This window comes from Telmatherina bonti, assembly GCF_933228915.1.
Source record: "Telmatherina bonti genome assembly, chromosome: 3".
Taxonomy (NCBI): Eukaryota; Metazoa; Chordata; class Actinopteri; order Atheriniformes; family Telmatherinidae; genus Telmatherina; species Telmatherina bonti.
Window position 1 is genome coordinate 41,594,413 of NC_136621.1, and position 18,597 is coordinate 41,613,009.

The 18,597-nt window shown below is 51.1% G+C and overlaps 1 protein-coding gene across 1 annotated transcript in view; it reads right to left on the reverse strand.

Moving 5' to 3' along the window:
• Positions 1-15,605, reverse strand: part of LOC306774972 (apoptosis-stimulating of p53 protein 2-like) — a gene marked incomplete at both ends in the record, with an annotated part of 58,858 nt that extends 43,253 nt beyond the window's left edge. The window contains 5 exons of the mRNA XM_079265172.1: positions 11,404-11,575; positions 11,982-12,083; positions 12,162-12,238; positions 12,478-12,591; positions 15,458-15,605. Of these exons, the coding sequence (XP_079121298.1) occupies positions 11,404-11,575; positions 11,982-12,083; positions 12,162-12,238; positions 12,478-12,591; positions 15,458-15,605 (613 nt within the window). The remainder of the gene's footprint in view (positions 1-11,403; positions 11,576-11,981; positions 12,084-12,161; positions 12,239-12,477; positions 12,592-15,457) is intronic.
• Between the last annotated feature and the right edge of the window lie 2,992 nt (positions 15,606-18,597).

The window sequence follows — 18,597 nt, forward strand, 5'->3', positions numbered from 1 at the left end:
TGAGAAGCGACATGAGAAGCTATGTGAGAAGCTACGTGAGAAGCTACGTGAGAAGTGACATGAGAAGCTACGTGAGAAGCTATGTGAGAAGCGATGTGAGAAGCTATATGAGAAGCGATGTGAGAAGCTATGTGAGAAGCGACATGAGAAGCGATGTGATAAGCTATGTGAGAAGCTACGTGAGAAGCTATGTGAGAAGCGATGTGAGAAGCGACATGAGAAGCGATGTGAGAAGCGACGTGAGAAGGTACGTGAGAAGCGACATGAGAAGCGACGTGAGAAGGTACGTGAGAAGCGACGTGAGAAGCGACATGAGAAGCGATGTGAGAAGCTACGTGAGAAGCGACATGAGAAGCTACGTGAGAAGCTACGTGAGAAGCGACATGAGAGGCTACGTGAGAAACTAAGTGAGAAGCGACATGAGAAGCGATGTGAGAAGCGACGTGAGAAGCTACGTGAGAAGCGACATGAGAAGCTACGTGAGAAGCTACGTGAGAAGCGACATGAGAGGCTACGTGAGAAGCGACGTGAGAAGGTACGTGAGAAGCGACATGAGAAGCTACGTGAGAAGCGACATGAGAAGCTACGTGAGAAGCGACATGAGAAGCTAAGTGAGAAACTAAGTGAGAAGAGATGTGAGAAGCTACGTGAGAAGCGACATGAGAAGCTATGTGAGAAGCTATGTGAGAAGCGACGTGAGAAGCGACATGAGAAGCGACTTGAGAAGCGATGTGAGAAGCGACATGAGAAGCTACGTGAGAAGCGACGTGAGAAGCGACGTGAGAAGCTACGTGAGAAGCTACGGGAGAAGTGACATGAGAAGCGATGTGAGAAGCTACGTGAGAAGCGACATGAGAAGCTACGTGAGAAGCTACGTGAGGAGCGACATGAGAAGCTACGTGAGAAGCTACTTGACAAGCTATGTGAGAAGCTACATGAGAAGCTACGTGAGAAGCTATGTGAGAAGCGATGTGAGAAGCTACGTGAGAAGCGATGTGAGAAGCGACATGAGAAGAGATGTGAGAAGCTACGTGAGAAGCGACATGAGAAGCGATGTGAGAAGCTATGTGAGAAGCGACATGAGAAGCTATGTGAGAAGCTACGTGAGAAGTGACATGAGAAGCTACGTGAGAAGCTATGTGAGAAGCGATGTGAGAAGCTATATGAGAAGCGATGTGAGAAGCTATGTGAGAAGCGACATGAGAAGCGATGTGAGAAGCTATGTGAGAAGCTACGTGAGAAGCTACGTGAGAGGCGACATGAGAAGCGACATGAGAAGCGATGTGAGAAGCGACATGAGAAGCTATGTGAGAAGCGACATGAGAAGCTATGTGAGAAGCGACATGAGAAGCTATGTGAGAAGCGAGATGAGAAGCTATGTGAGAAGCGACATGAGAAGCTACGTGAGAAGCGACATGAGAAGCTACGTGAGAAGCTACGTGAGAAGCGACATGAGAAGCTACGTGAGAAGCGACGTGAGAAACTACGTGAGAAGCGACATGAGAAGCGACATCAGAAGCTAAGTGAGAAGTGACGTGAGAAGCTACGTGAGAAGCTACGTGAGAAGCTATGTGAGAAGCGACATGAGAAGCTATGTGAGAAGCTACGTGAGAAGCTATGTGAGAAGCTACGTGAGTAGCGACATGAGAAGCTATGTCAAAAGCGACATGAGAAGCTACGTGAGAAGCGACGTCAGAAGCTGCGTGAGAAGCGACGTCAGAAGCTGCGTGAGAAGCGACATGAGAAGCTACGTGAGAAACTAAGTGAGAAGCGACATGAGAAGCTATGTGAGAAGCTACATGAGAAGCTACGTGAGAAGCGGCCTGAGAAGCTACGTGAGAAGCTACGTGAGAAGCGACATGAGAAGCTATGTGAGAAGCTACGTGAGAAGCTACGTGAGAAGTGACATGAGAAGCGATGTGAGAAGCTACGTGAGAAGCGACATGAGAAGCTATGTGAGAAGCGACATGAGAAGCTATGTGAGAAGCTACGTGAGAAGCTATGTGAGAAGCTACGTGAGTAGCGACATGAGAAGCTATGTCAAAAGCGACATGAGAAGCTACGTGAGAAGCGACGTCAGAAGCTGCGTGAGAAGCGACATGAGAAGCTACGTGAGAAACTAAGTGAGAAGCGACATGAGAAGCGACGTGAGAAGCGACATGAGAAGCTACGTGAGAAGCGACATCAGAAGCTACGTGAGAAGCGACATCAGAAGCTACGTGAGAAGCTATGTGAGAAGCGACATGAGAAACTATGTGATAAGTGACGTGACAAGCTACGTGAGAAGCTATGTGAGAAGCGACATGAGAAGCTACGTGAGAAGCGACGTGAGAAGCGACATGAGAAGCGATGTGAGAAGCTACGTGAGAAGCTATGTGAGAAGTGACATGAGAAACTACGTGAGAAGCGACGTGAGAAGCGACGTGAGAAGCGACGTGAGAAGCGATGTGAGAAGCGACATGAGAAGCGACATGAGAAGCTTTGTGACAAGCTACGTGAGAAGCGACATGAGAAGCTACGTGAGAAGCTATGTGAGAAGCGACATTAGAAGCTACGTGAGAAGCTAGGTGAGACGCGACATGAGAAACTACGTGAGAAGCGACATCAGAAGCTACGTGAGAAGCGACATCAGAAGCTACGTGAGAAGCGACATGGGAAACTACGTGAGAAGTGACGTGAGAAGCTTCGTGAGAGCTATGTGAGAAGCGACATGAGAAGCTACGTGAGAAGTGACATGAGAAGCGATGTGAGAAGCGATGTCAGAAGCTACGTGAGAAGCTATGTGAGATGCGACATTAGAAGCTACGTGAGAAGCTAGGTGAGACGCGACATGAGAAACTACGTGAGAAGCGACATCAGAAGCTACGTGAGAAGCGACATGGGAAACTACGTGAGAAGTGACGTGAGAAGCTACGTGAGAAGCTATGTGAGAAGCGACATGAGAAGCTACGTGAGAAGCTACGTGAGAAGCGACATGAGAAGCGACATGAGAAGCGACATGAGAAGCGATGTGAGAAGCTACGTGAGAAGCGACATGAGAAGCTACGTGAGAAGCTACGTGAGAAGCGACATGAGAAGCTACGTGAGAAGCTATGTGAGAAGCGACATTAGAAGCTACGTGAGAAGCTAGGTGAGACGCGACATAAGAAACTACGTGAGAAGCGACATCAGAAGCTACGTGAGAAGCGACATCAGAAGCTACGTGAGAAGCGACATGGGAAACTACGTGAGAAGTGACGTGAGAAGCTTCGTGAGAGCTATGTGAGAAGCGACATGAGAAGCTACGTGAGAAGCTAGGTGAGACGCGACATGAGAAACTACGTGAGAAGCGACATCAGAAGCTACGTGAGAAGCGACATGGGAAACTACGTGAGAAGTGACGTGAGAAGCTACGTGAGAAGCTATGTGAGAAGCGACATGAGAAGCTACGTGAGAAGCTACGTGAGAAGCGACATGAGAAGCGACATGAGAAGCGACATGAGAAGCGATGTGAGAAGCTACGTGAGAAGCGACGTGAGAAGCTACGTGAGAAGCTACGTGAGAAGCGACATGAGAAGCTACGTGAGAAGCTATGTGAGAAGCGACATTAGAAGCTACGTGAGAAGCTAGGTGAGACGCGACATAAGAAACTACGTGAGAAGCGACATCAGAAGCTACGTGAGAAGCGACATCAGAAGCTACGTGAGAAGCGACATGGGAAACTACGTGAGAAGTGACGTGAGAAGCTTCGTGAGAGCTATGTGAGAAGCGACATGAGAAGCTACGTGAGAAGCTAGGTGAGACGCGACATGAGAAACTACGTGAGAAGCGACATCAGAAGCTACGTGAGAAGCGACATGGGAAACTACGTGAGAAGTGACGTGAGAAGCTACGTGAGAAGCTATGTGAGAAGCGACATGAGAAGCTACGTGAGAAGCTACGTGAGAAGCGACATGAGAAGCGACATGAGAAGCGACATGAGAAGCGATGTGAGAAGCTACGTGAGAAGCGACGTGAGAAGCTACGTGAGAAGCTACGTGAGAAGCGACATGAGAAGCTACGTGAGAAGCTATGTGAGAAGCGACATTAGAAGCTACGTGAGAAGCTAGGTGAGACGCGACATAAGAAACTACGTGAGAAGCGACATCAGAAGCTACGTGAGAAGCGACATCAGAAGCTACGTGAGAAGCGACATGGGAAACTACGTGAGAAGTGACGTGAGAAGCTTCGTGAGAGCTATGTGAGAAGCGACATGAGAAGCTACGTGAGAAGCTAGGTGAGACGCGACATGAGAAACTACGTGAGAAGCGACATCAGAAGCTACGTGAGAAGCGACATGGGAAACTACGTGAGAAGTGACGTGAGAAGCTACGTGAGAAGCTATGTGAGAAGCGACATGAGAAGCTACGTGAGAAGCGACGTGAGAAGCGACATGAGAAGCTACGTGAGAAGCTACGTGAGAAGCTACGGGAGAAGTGACATGAGAAGCGATGTGAGAAGCTACGTGAGAAGCGACATGAGAAGCTACGTGAGAAGCTACGTGAGAAGCGACATGAGAAGCTACGTGAGAAGCTACGTGACAAGCTATGTGAGAAGCTACGTGAGAAGCTACGTGAGAAGCTATGTGAGAAGCGATGTGAGAAGCTACGTGAGAAGCGATGTGAGAAGCGACATGAGAAGCGATGTGAGAAGCTACGTGAGAAGCGACATGAGAAGCGATGTGAGAAGCTATGTGAGAAGCGACATGAGAAGCTATGTGAGAAGCTACGTGAGAAGCTACGTGAGAAGTGACATGAGAAGCTACGTGAGAAGCTATGTGAGAAGCGATGTGAGAAGCTATATGAGAAGCGATGTGAGAAGCTATGTGAAAAGCGACATGAGAAGCGATGTGATAAGCTATGTGAGAAGCTACGTGAGAAGCTATGTGAGAAGCAATGTGAGAAGCGACATGAGAAGCGATGTGAGAAGCGACGTGAGAAGGTACGTGAGAAGCGACATGAGAAGCGACGTGAGAAGGTACGTGAGAAGCGACGTGAGAAGCGACATGAGAAGCGATGTGAGAAGCTACGTGAGAAGCGACATGAGAAGCTACGTGAGAAGCTACGTGAGAAGCGACATGAGAGGCTACGTGAGAAACTAAGTGAGAAGCGACATGAGAAGCGATGTGAGAAGCGATGTGAGAAGCGACGTGAGAAGCTACGTGAGAAGCGACATGAGAAGCTACGTGAGAAGCTACGTGAGAAGCGACATGAGAGGCTACGTGAGAAGCGACGTGAGAAGGTACGTGAGAAGCGACATGAGAAGCTACGTGAGAAGCGACATGAGAAGCTACGTGAGAAGCGACATGAGAAGCTAAGTGAGAAACTAAGTGAGAAGCTATGTGAGAAGCTACGTGAGAAGCTACGTGAGAAGCGACGTGAGAAGCGACATGAGAAGCGATGTGAGAAGCGACATGAGAAGCTATGTGAGAAGCGACATGAGAAGCGATGTGAGAAGCGACATGAGAAGCTATGTGAGAAGCTACGTGAGAAGCGATATGAGAAGCGATGTGAGAAGCTACGTGAGAAGCGACATGAGAAGCTATGTGAGAAGCGACATGAGAAGCTATGTGAGAAGCTACGTGAGAAGCGACATGAGAAGCTATGTGAGAAGCTACGTGAGAAGCTACGTGAGAAGCGACATGAGAAGCGATGTGAGAAGCTACGTGAGAAGCGACATGAGAAGCTACGTGAGAAGCTACGTGAGAAGCGACATGAGAAGCGATGTGAGAAGCTACGTGAGAAGCGACATGAGAAGCTACGTGAGAAGCTACGTGAGAAGCTACGTGAGAAGCGACATGAGAAGCGATGTGAGAAGCTACGTGAGAAGCGACATGAGAAGCTACGTGAGAAGCTACGTGAGAAGCGACATGAGAAGCTACGTGAGAAGCTATGTGAGAAGCGACATGAGAAGCTACGTGAGAAACTACGTGAGAAGCGACATGAGAAGCGACATCAGAAGCGACATGAGAAGCGACGTGAGAAGCGACATGAGAAGCTACGTGAGAAGCGACATGAGAAGCGATGTGAGAAGCTACGTGAGAAGCGACATGAGAAGCGATGTGAGAAGCTACGTGAGAAGCGACATGAGAGGCTACGTGAGAAACTAAGTGAGAAGCGACATGAGAAGCGATGTGAGAAGCTACGTGAGAAGCGACATGAGAAGCGATGTGAGAAGCTACGTGAGAAGCGACATGAGAGGCTACGTGAGAAACTAAGTGAGAAGCGACATGAGAAGCGATGTGAGAAGCTACGTGAGAAGCGACATGAGAAGCTACGTGAGAAGCTACGTGAGAAGCGACATGAGAGGCTACGTGAGAAACTAAGTGAGAAGCGACATGAGAAGCGATGTGAGAAGCTACGTGAGAAGCGAATTGAGAAGCTACGTGAGAAGCGACGTGAGAAGCGACGTGAGAAGCGACATGAGAAGCAATTTGAGAAGCGACGTGAGAAGCGACGTGAGAAGCGACATGAAAAGATACGTGAGAAGCGACATGAGAAGCTACGTGAGAAGCGACATGAGAAGCTACGTGAGAAGCGACATGAGAAGCTACGTGAGAAGCGACATGAAAAGCTACGTGAGAAGCGACATGAGAAGCTATGTGAGAAGCGATTTGAGAAGCGACATGAGAAGCTATGTGAGAAGCGACATGAGAAGCGACATGAGAAGCTATGTGAGAAGCTACGTGAGAAGCTACGTGAGAAGCGACATGAGAAGCTACGTGAGAAGCGACATGAGAAGCTATGTGAAAAGCTACGTGAGAAGCGACATGACAAGCTATGTGAGAAGCGACATGAGAAGCTATGTGAGAAGCTACGTGAGAAGCGACATGAGAAGCTATGTGAGAAGCGACGTGAGAAGCTACGTGAGAAGCGACATGAGAAGCGATGTGAGAAGCTACGTGAGAAGCGACATGAGAAGCTACGTGAGAAGCTATGTGAGAAGCGACATGAGAAGCGATGTGAGAAGCTACGTGAGAAGCGACATGAGAAGCTACGTGAGAAGCTACGTGAGAAGCTACGTGAGAAGCGACATGAGAAGCGATGTGAGAAGCTACGTGAGAAGCGACATGAGAAGCTACGTGAGAAGCTACGTGAGAAGCGACATGAGAAGCTACGTGAGAAGCTATGTGAGAAGCGACATGAGAAGCTACGTGAGAAACTACGTGAGAAGCGACATGAGTAGCGACATGAGAAGCGACGTGAGAAGCGACATGAGAAGCTACGTGAGAAGCGACATGAGAAGCGACATGAGAAGCGATGTGAGAAGCTACGTGAGAAGCGACATGAGAAGCTACGTGAGAAGCTACGTGAGAAGCGACATGAGAGGCTACGTGAGAAACTAAGTGAGAAGCGACATGAGAAGCGATGTGAGAAGCTACGTGAGAAGCTACGTGAGAAGCTACGTGAGAAGCGACATGAGAAGCTACGTGAGAAGCGACATGAGAAGCAATTTGAGAAGCGACGTGAGAAGCGACATGAAAAGATACGTGAGAAGCGACATGAGAAGCTACGTGAGAAGCGACATGAGAAGCTACGTGAGAAGCGACATGAGAAGCTACGTGAGAAGCGACATGAAAAGCTACGTGAGAAGCGACATGAGAAGCTATGTGAGAAGCGATTTGAGAAGCGACATGAGAAGCTATGTGAGAAGCGACATGAGAAGCGACATGAGAAGCGACATGAGAAGCTATGTGAGAAGCTACGTGAGAAGCTACGTGAGAAGCGACATGAGAAGCTACGTGAGAAGTGACATGAGAAGCTATGTGAGAAGCGACATGAGAAGCTATGTGAAAAGCTACGTGAGAAGCGACATGAGAAGCGACATGAGAAGCTATGTGAGAAGCTACGTGAGAAGCGATATGAGAAGCGACATGAGAAGCTACGTGAGAAGCGACATGAGAAGCTATGTGAGAAGCGACATGAGAAGCGATGTGAAAAGCTACGTGAGAAGCGACATGAGAAGCTATGTGAGAAGTGACATGAGAAGCGATTTGAGAAGCGACATGAGAAGCGATGTGAGAAGCTACGTGAGAAGCGACATGAGAAGCGACGTGAGGAGCGACATGAGAAGCTACGTGAGAAGCGATATGAGAAGCGATGTGAGAAGCTACGTGAGAAGCGACATGAGAAGCTATGTGAGAAGCGACATGAGAAGCTATGTTAGAAGCTACGTGAGAAGCGATATGAGAAGCGATGTGAGAAGCGACATGAGAAGCTATGTGAGAAGCTACGTGAGAAGCGATATGAGAAGCGATGTGAGAAGCTACGTGAGAAGCGACGTGAGAAGCAATGTGAGAAGCTACGTGAGAAGCGACATGAGAAGCGATGTGAGAGGCTACGTGAGAAGCGACGTGAGAAGCTACGTGAGAAGCGACGTGAGAAGCTACGTGAGAAGCGACATGAGAAGCTACGTGAGAAGCGACATGAGAAGCTATGTGAAAAGCTACGTAAGAAGCGACATGAGAAGCTATGTGAGAAGCGACATGAGAAGCTATGTGAGAAGCTACGTGAGAAGCGACATGAGAAGCGATGTGAGAAGCTACGTGAGAAGCGACATGAGAAGCGATGTGAGAAGCTACGTGAGAAGCTACGTGAGAAGCGACATGAGTAGCTACGTGAGAAGCGACATGAGAAGCGATGTGAGAAGCTACGTGAGAAGCGACATGAGAAGCGATGTGAGAAGCTACGTGAGAAGCTACGTGAGAAGCGACATGAGAAGCTACGTGAGAAGCGACATGAAAAGCTACGTGAGAAGCGACATGAGAAGCTATGTGAGGAGCGATTTGAGAAGCGACATGAGAAGCTATGTGAGAAGCGACGTGAGAAGCGACATGAGAAGCTATGTGAGAAGCGATTTGAGAAGCGACATGAGAAGCTACGTGAGAAGCGACATGAGAAGCTACGTGAGAAGCTACGTGAGAAGCGACATGAGAAGCTACGTGAGAAGCGACATGAGAAGCTATGTGAGAAGCGACATGAGAAGCTATGTGAAAAGCTACGTGAGAAGCGACGTGAGAAGCTATGTGAGAAGCGACATGAGAAGCTATGTGAGAAGCTACGTGAGAAGCGACATGAGAAGCTATGTGAGAAGCTACGTGAGAAGGGACATGAGAAGCTACGTGAGAAGCTACGTGAGAAGCGACATGAGAAGCGATGTGAGAAGCTACGTGAGAAGCGACATGAGAAGCTACGTGAGAAGCTACGTGAGAAGCGACATGAGAAGCGATGTGAGAAGCTACGTGAGAAGCGACATGAGAAGCTACGTGAGAAGCTACGTGAGAAGCGACATGAGAAGCGATGTGAGAAGCTACGTGAGAAGCGACATGAGAAGCTACGTGAGAAGCTACGTGAGAAGCTACGTGAGAAGCTACGTGAGAAGCGACATGAGAAGCTACGTGAGAAGCGACATGAGAAGCTACGTGAGAAGCTACGTGAGAAGCGACATGAGAAGCGATGTGAGAAGCTACGTGAGAAGCGACATGAGAAGCTACGTGAGAAGCTACGTGAGAAGCTACGTGAGAAGCGACATGAGAAGCTACGTGAGAAGCGACATGAGAAGCTACGTGAGAAGCTACGTGAGAAGCTATGTGAGAAGCGACGTGAGAAGCTACGTGAGAAGCGACGTGAGAAGCGACATGAGAAGCGACGTGAGAAGCGACATGAGAAGCTACGTGAGAAGCGACATGAGAAGCGACATGAGAAGCGATGTGAGAAGCTACGTGAGAAGCGACATGAGAAGCTACGTGAGAAGCTACGTGAGAAGCGACATGAGAGGCTACGTGAGAAACTAAGTGAGAAGCGACATGAGAAGCGATGTGAGAAGCTACGTGAGAAGCAACATGAGAAGCGACATGAGAAGCGATGTGAGAAGCGACATGAGAAGCTACGTGAGAAGCTACGTGAGAAGCGACGTGAGAAGCTACGTGAGAAGCGACATGAGAAGCTACGTGAGAAGCGACATGAGAAGCTAAGTGAGAAGCGACGTGAGAAGCGACGTGAGAAGCGACATGAGAAGCGATGTGAGAAGCGACGAGAAGCTATGTGAGAAGCTACGTGAGAAGCGACGAGAAGCTACGTGAGAAGCTACGTGAGAAGCGACGTGAGAAGCGACGTGAGAAGCGACATGAGAAGCGATGTGAGAAGCGACGAGAAGCGACGTGAGAAGCGACATGAGAAGCTATGTGAGAAGCGACATGAGAAGCTATGTGAGAAGCTACGTGAGAAGCTACATGAGAAGTGACATGAGAAGCTACGTGAGAAGCTACGTGAGAAGCTATGTGAGAAGCGATGTGAGAAGCTATGTGAGAAGCGACATGAGAAGCGACATGAGAAGCTACGTGAGAAGCTACGTGAGAAGCTATGTGAGAAGCTACGTGAGAAGCTATGTGAGAAGCGACATGAGAAGCTATGTGAGAAGCGACATGAGAAGCTATGTGAGAAGCGACATGAGAAGCTATGTGAGAAACGACATGAGAAGCTATGTGAGAAGCGACATGAGAAGCTACGTGAGAAGCGACATGAGAAGCTATGTGAGAAACGACATGAGAAGCTATGTGAGAAGCGACATGAGAAGCTACGTGAGAAGCGACATGAGAAGCTATGTGAGAAGCTACGTGAGAAGCGACATGAGAAGCGACATGAGAAGCTACGTGAGAAGCTACGTGAGAAGTGACATGAGAAGCGACATGAGAAGCTACGTGAGAAGCTACGTGAGAAGCGACATGAGAAGCGACATGAGAAGCTACGTGAGAAGCTACGTGAGAAGCTACGTGAGAAGCTACGTGAGAAGCTATGTGAGAAGCTATGTGAGAAGCGACATGAGAAGCGACATGAGAAGCTACGTGAGAAGCTACGTGAGAAGCTATGTGAGAAGCTACGTGAGAAGCTATGTGAGAAGAGACATGAGAAGCTATGTGAGAAGCGACATGAGAAGCTATGTGAGAAGCGACATGAGAAGCTATGTGAGAAGCGACATGAGAAGCTATGTGAGAAGCGACATGAGAAGCTATGTGAGAAGCGACATGAGAAGCTACGTGAGAATCTACATGCACTATGTTACATGAGATGCAACCTTCGTGAACGGTGCGAGAAAAGTCCTGAATTCTGGCGTGAAAAATCCCAGCTGACTCTGAAAGAAGCAGCAGCTCAGCGTGGATTCAGGGTCAGATCTCCCGTCTGCTTTAGATTAATCCCACTTTATATTCTTAGACCATCTGTTCGCCTCGCGTACGGCTGTGCAAGGATTACTTTCCATACATCCAGCTGATGCTGACGGCGTTTGCTAACACACACTGACCGGATACTCGCTGGTCAACGACACGTCCAGCTGGACCAGATGCTGAAATGAAACCAGCAGAACTGCAGCTGCTGTGAATGTGTTCACCTAGCTTGCTGTTGCTGAGGCGTTTTTGCTCCACCTGGCCCCTCAGGGCCCGGACCCGCCGCAGCTTCGCCTCCTGGTTGTGAGCGTTTTCTCTGAGCTGCTGCAGTCTGTCCTGGTCGGACGTTTCCTGATGCTGCTGATCCTGCATCTTCAGGTACCGCAGCTGCTGCTCCTGCAACACAAACACGCCGTCACACACAGATCGCCTCCAGAACCAGGAGGTCCGACAGGCTGCCGCTTGGGGGGTGGGGGGTGGGGGGGCACCTGAGCCACTGTCGCCCATGTGACCCGACTACTGAGTCCAACTCTGACCGAGTAGCTGAAGTCCGAACGTTTCCAGCTGTTCCTCCACCTGTCATCGGTTTCCAAAACTAACCTAACTAAGTCATTTATTTACCTGCAGGATCATTTCTGCAGAAGCGCCTTAACCCCCTTCCTGTTGCAGACGCATTCCTAACCCCCCTTCCTGCTACAGAGGCGCCCTAACCCTTCATCCAGACGCGCAGCTTTTCACACGACTTCTCAGGTGTTCCACCTCACCTGTCCATCCATCTGCTGCACAGCACTTGTTGTTGTACCTTGGCCGCCAGCAGCTGCTGCTGGGCGCTGATCTGCTGCTGCTGCCGGGTTGCCAGATTCTGCAGGTCGCTCAACGTCACGTCCAGGCAAGACGGCGGCAGCTGCAACACAAGGCAGAGTTCAGCTCCACACGCAGCCGTTAGGCTGCAGCGCGACAACTTCAGGAGAACGTCTCTCACCCCGTTCTCCAGACATCGCTCCATAGACGCCTTCACCTGACTCCTCTTCATCACCTGATCTGCAGATCTGGGTCCGTCTGGAGGACAAACAGTCGGGATGGAAGGAGGACTGGATGTGGACTTTTGCTCCAGAATCACATGAAACATAAAAGCTAAAAAAAAACCTGAAAACAGCGTTTTTAACCATTTCCAGCCACATGAATCTCACACATTTGTTTAGGTCTTTTTAAAGCTAAATCATGACGAGGGGTTCCATCTAAAACCTTCTCAGCATGAAGCCCCGCCTCCTCCTGCATCAGTGGGAGGAGTTTCCTACCTGCCTCTCGTCCAGGAGCTCTCTGGTGGCGCAGGATGTAGCGCACCTCCCCCCTCTGGTGCCCCCACCGCTGCAACACGTCCAACATCCGCTCCCCGTCTCCGACCACTCGTTCTAGCCAATCAGAAGCCAGGACATGAAGGGATGAGTCCGTGTTATTAGATGTTAACCTCGTAGAATTAAGCTTTAAACATATTTTAAACTGCAGATAAGTTTCCACATCTGAAGGTCCATTTCTGCTGGACGCAGTTTCGTCCTTCTCCATTCCGTTACGTTCGTAATTTGGTACATTTCCAAGGAGCTTAGCGATCCATCCAAAAATGGAACGATACCACCGGACACCACAGGGGGCAGTGTGGAGTTGTGGAGTTGGTCGACACACAACCAGAGAAGAAGACGACAGGAAGAGGAAACCGCCAAATGAATAAATCCTGAAGAAGTTTTCTTCTTCTGGTGTTCTATGGCAACGTGAAAGACGCATGGGCCCGGCGACGCATGAGCCCTGGCGACGCATGAGCCCGGCGACACATGAGCCCTGGCGACGCATGAGCCCGGCGACGCATGAGCCCGGCGACGCATGAGCCCTGGCGACGCATGAGCCCGGCGACACATGAGCCCTGGCGACGCATGAGCCCTGGCGACGCATGAGCCCGGCGACACATGAGCCCTGGCGACGCATGAGCCCGGCGACACATGAGCCCGGCGACGCATGAGCCCTGGCGACGCATGAGCCCGGCGACACATGAGCCCTGGCGACGCATGAGCCCGGCGACACATGAGCCCTGGCGACGCATGGGCCCGGCGACGCATGGGCCCTGGCAACGCATGGGCCCTGGCAACGCATGAGCCCTGGCGACGCATGGGCCCGGCGACGCATGGGCCCTGGCGACGCATGGGCCCGGCGACGCATGGGCCCTGGCAACGCATGGGCCCTGGCGACACATGAGCCCTGGCGACGCATGAGCCCGGCGACACATGAGCCCTGGCGACGCATGGGCCCGGCGACGCATGGGCCCTGGCAACGCATGGGCCCTGGCAACGCATGAGCCCTGGCGACACATGAGCCCTGGCGACACATGAGCCCCGGCGACGCATTGGCCCGGCGACACATGAGCCCCGGCGACGCATTGGCCCGGCGACGCATGAGCCCTGGCGACGCATGGGCCCGGCGACGCATGAGCCCGGCGACACATGAGCCCTGGCAACGCATGAGCCCTGGCGACGCATGGGCCCTGGCGACGCATGAGCCCTGGCGACGCATGAGCCCTGGCGACGCATGGGCCCGGCGACGCATGGGCCCTGACAACGCATGGGCCCTGGCAACGCATGAGCCCTGGCGACGCATGAGCCCTGGCGACGCATGAGCCCTGGCGACGCATGGGCCCGGCGACGCATGGGCCCTGACAACGCATGGGCCCTGGCAACGCATGAGCCCTGGCGACGCATGGGCCCGGCGACACATGAGCCCTGGCGACGCATGAGCCCGGCGACGCATGAGCCCGGCGACGCATGAGCCCGGCGACGCATGAGCCCTGGCGACGCATGAGCCCTGGCGACGCATGAGCCCAGCGACGCATGAGCCCGGCAACGCATGAGCCCTGGCGACGCATGAGCCCGGCGACGCATGAGCCCTGGCGACGCATGAGCCCGGCGACGCATGAGCCCTGGCGACGCATGAGCCCTGGTGACGCATGAGCCCGGCGACGCATGAGCCCTGGCGACGCATGAGCCCGGCGACGCATGAGCCCTGGCGACGCATGAGCCCTGGTGACGCATGAGCCCGGCGACGCATGAGCCCTGGCGACGCATGAGCCCGGCGACGCATGAGCTAATATGTCTATTAGCTGGATATGTCTATTAGCTGGATATGTCTATTAGCTGGATATGTCTACCTGCTGGATATGTCTATTAGCTGGATATGTCTACCTGCTGGATATGTCTACCTGCTGGACATGTCTACCTGCTGGATATGTCTACCTGCTGGATATGTCTACCTGCTGGATATGTCTACCTGCTGGACATGTCTACCTGCTGGATATGTCTATTAGCTGGATATGTCTACCTGCTGGATATGTCTATTAGCTGGATATGTCTACCTGCTGGATATGTCTATTAGCTGGATATGTCTACCTGCTGGACATGTCTACCTGCTGGATATGTCTACCTGCTGGACATGTCTACCTGCTGGACATGTCTACCTGCTGGATATGTCTACCTGCTGGATATGTCTATTAGCTGGATATGTCTACCTGCTGGATATGTCTATTAGCTGGATATGTCTACCTGCTGGATATGTCTACCTGCTGGACATGTCTACCTGCTGGATATGTCTACCTGCTGGATATGTCTACCTGCTGGACATGTCTACCTGCTGGACATGTCTACCTGCTGGATATGTCTACCTGCTGGACATGTCTACCTGCTGGATATGTCTACCTGCTGGATATGTCTATTAGCTGGATATGTCTACCTGCTGGATATGTCTACCTGCTGGATATGTCTATTAGCTGGATATGTCTATTAGCTGGATATGTCTACCTGCTGGATATGTCTATTAGCTGGATATGTCTACCTGCTGGACATGTCTACCTGCTGGACATGTCTACCTGCTGGATATGTCTACCTGCTGGATATGTCTACCTGCTGGATATGTCTACCTGCTGGATATGTCTATTAGCTGGATATGTCTACCTGCTGGACATGTCTACCTGCTGTCTATAATAATATAATAATCCACCTTTACATTTCAGAGACCCTTCAGAGTCCATGTTTAAAATCCATTTTTATATTTTTGGCTCTCAGTCCCTGTGATACGTAGTTTTTGTTTTGATTGGCTGTTATTGATTATTACATTTTGATTCGTCTTTTGTTTTAATTCATACACAGACTTTCCTTGCGCGCAGCACTGCGGTTGTTTCAAAGTGCTTCATGAATAAAGTTTGCATGGTGCAGATCTGGCCGGCGGCCTTTCTGTCCTCACCTGAAGCTCTCCACATCTCAGCCAGGTAGCAGTCGGCCTCGCCGGGCTCCTTGCAGAGCTCCATCACGTCTCTGCACAGAGTGTCGGGCATGATGGGAACCTCGGTGACGTGCTGCTCGTTGCTGCTGAGGTACACGGTGAGAAACATCTGCAAACACGGAGGGCAGGATATAGTCAGGTCTCAGCAGGGAAGGTTCTGACATGCAGGAAGGACTCCAGCAGTGTCCTGCTTCACTAGAAGCTGTTGGAAAAGCTCTAACTGACGGCTGATAGGTGAAAAGCCTGTTTTCTTCACCTTCATGGCAGCTTCGCTTGCTATTTCTGACTTTAACAGATATTTGTGGAGTGAACTCCCATGATGCACTGGGCCATCTGCTCCTCCAGCAGGGTGCTGATAGGCCCAGAGCCAGGTTTCCTCCCACACCTCGCCAGCCTGGAAGGAGGCTGCGTTCAGCGTTTTCCTGGCTTTATAAATAGACTCGGACTTCGTCTAACTTCCTTCTATCCGAGGAGCTCACCCTGATTCTGCTCATCTCCAGCCTTCATCTCCTCCTCCTCATCATCACTCGGCCCGGTCGGAGAAAGCAGCTTTCTGACTCCAACATGCCGTTTAAGACGTTACTCCATCTGATACCTGAAGAGGCCAACTACCTGTCCTTTAGGGTAGGGTTAGTGGTTTAAGCTAGATGCTAGTCGCCCTGCTTCCCGTCAGGGATCACATGGGAACATTCATCATGTCAGACGGCTGAAGCTTGGTTCTCCGGTTCTCCTCACCGATCACACGTCAATCCAAACCTTTTTTTTTATCATACTTTATTTTATTCTTTATTTTGTTGCATATTTATTCAACAAATAAGGATATAAATGATTCATGCCACTCCCAAGCACAGGATCCAGCCGCCCCACTCCAGAGCCAGCTATGGACCCAGCCAGGAGGCGGCGGAGGGGAGCCCCAGCCGGCTCCCCCGCGGTCAGGCGGAACAGACCCCAACGCTGGGCGTTGGCCACCCAGGGCGGACAGAGCGCGGGCCCCAGGGCCCCAAGAGCCCAAAGGCAACCCCCCACCCCCGAGGGCAGAGGGCCCAGCCCACACCAATGGAAAACCAGGATCCCCGGACCGCCGCCGAGTGACAGTCAGGCCGCACCCCAGTGCACCAGCCGTGCTCCCCGGGTACAGGACACCTCCCCCTCCCAACACACACACACACACACACACACACGCACCAATTCCCTACCAACACACACCCACATGCTCCATGTCACACCCCCCAAAGCGACGCATCATAGCTGGCGAGCGTCAACACGCCTTCTCTGATTGGTCTGTTTTGTGGCTAGCTGAGTATCTTCAGCTCGTTGCAGCTAACTGATCCATTAGCGCCACCAAGTGGTGGGAGGCTGCACTGCATTGGAGTTCATGATGATGGGAATATTTCTTGTGGTTGATGAGGGACGCTGTCCTGCAGGTGTTAAGCTAAAGGTTTTTTGGGGCCCTGTAGGTGGAGCTTGAGGCCCAAAGATGGTCCCATGGTGAAGAATCCCTGCCAATCAGGCCTAGCATGATTTCAGCTGGAGCAACTGTAACACCAGATAGCAGATGGATCATCTAATTATAAGTGGATTTTTGTTTTGGTTTGTTCTCATGCAGCTGTTTTTCAGCGCGAATCTGTCAGACTTTGTCTCATGGGACGTACAGCAGCAGCTTGTTAACCTGTGAAACGGCTCCGTAAAATCAGCGTCTAAGAGCTGAAACGCCGTTTAGATGCCCAGGAGACACCGGAGATGAGCTGTGCAGCAGGTTCAGATCTCTTTTTTAGTCCTAATTAGACTGGAAGTATTTTCAGAAGATGCTCACGTTGTCAGCTCAGTGAAAGTAAAAGGTTAGCAGGCGCCACGGAGGATTTGGCGTCATTTCAGAAATAGCTTCATTAAGCGCTTCGGCTCCTGGGAGATCTTTCCGCCGCTGTCAGCAGAGAATCCCAACAATGTCTGACATGAAACTGTTTAACTGGACGCAGGCTGGAGGGAAACGAGTCCCACATGCAGCGGTGGGAAAGTGGAGCAGCGCCGTCCTCCTACAGGTTCAGATGAAGTGGGTCACCGCCATCACTCACAGCATCAAGGTCAAGCAGGAAGCGCCTCGGCCAATCACAGAGGAGGGTGTCATCAGGGACGACGCCACAAGCTACCGGCGAGGAAGCCTCAGAACAGCGTTTATACTGAACAGATAAAGAGTTAGAGTGAAACAGAACGATGAAGATGCATCCAGACCAACAGAAGTCTCCAGTTTCAGTCGGGATCAAACCGGACCGGATCGGTCTGGTTTTACGTTCCCGAGCCGAGAGAACACACAGAGGTCGTATCAGGAGCAGGTTTTACCTTTTCTGTCCTCTGTATGCAAAGATGCTCAAAATGTCCGCCTACGTTCTCACGCCGCCGTCGGCGGGAAGCTTTTCAGGTCTCCAACGGCAACAAGCTAGCATTCATCAGTATGTCCATCTGACCGGATCTATCTGAACTGGTCTGGAACGGGATCTATCTGAACTGGTCTGGAACGGGATCTATCTGAACTGGTCTGGAACGGGATCTATCTGAACTGGTCTGGAACGGGATCTATCTGAACTGGTCTGGAACGGGATCTATCTGAACTGGTCTGGAACGGGATCTATCTGAACTGGTCTGGAACGGGATCTATCTGAACTGGTCTGGAACGGGATCTATCTGAACTGGTCTGGAACGGGATCTATCTGAACTGGTCTGGAACGGGATCTATCTGAACTGGTCTGGAACGGGATCTATCTGAACTGGTCTGGAACGGGATCTATCTGAACTGGTCTGGAACGGGATCTATCTGAACTGGTCTGGAACGGGATCTATCTGAACTGGTCTGGAACGGGATCTATCTGAACTGGTCTGGAACGGGATCTATCTGAACTGGTCTGGAACGGGATCTATCTGAACTGGTCTGGAACGGGATCTATCTGAACTGGTCTGGAACGGGATCTATCTGAACAAAGCGGTGCGGAACCAGATCGGTCTGAGCCGTTAGCATGTAGCGCTAGCCAGTTGCAGCGACTTGCGGCAGGTTGATGCGGCTGCAGGAAGTTTTGTTGCTACGATGGGAGATCGGAGTCAGGCTCCAG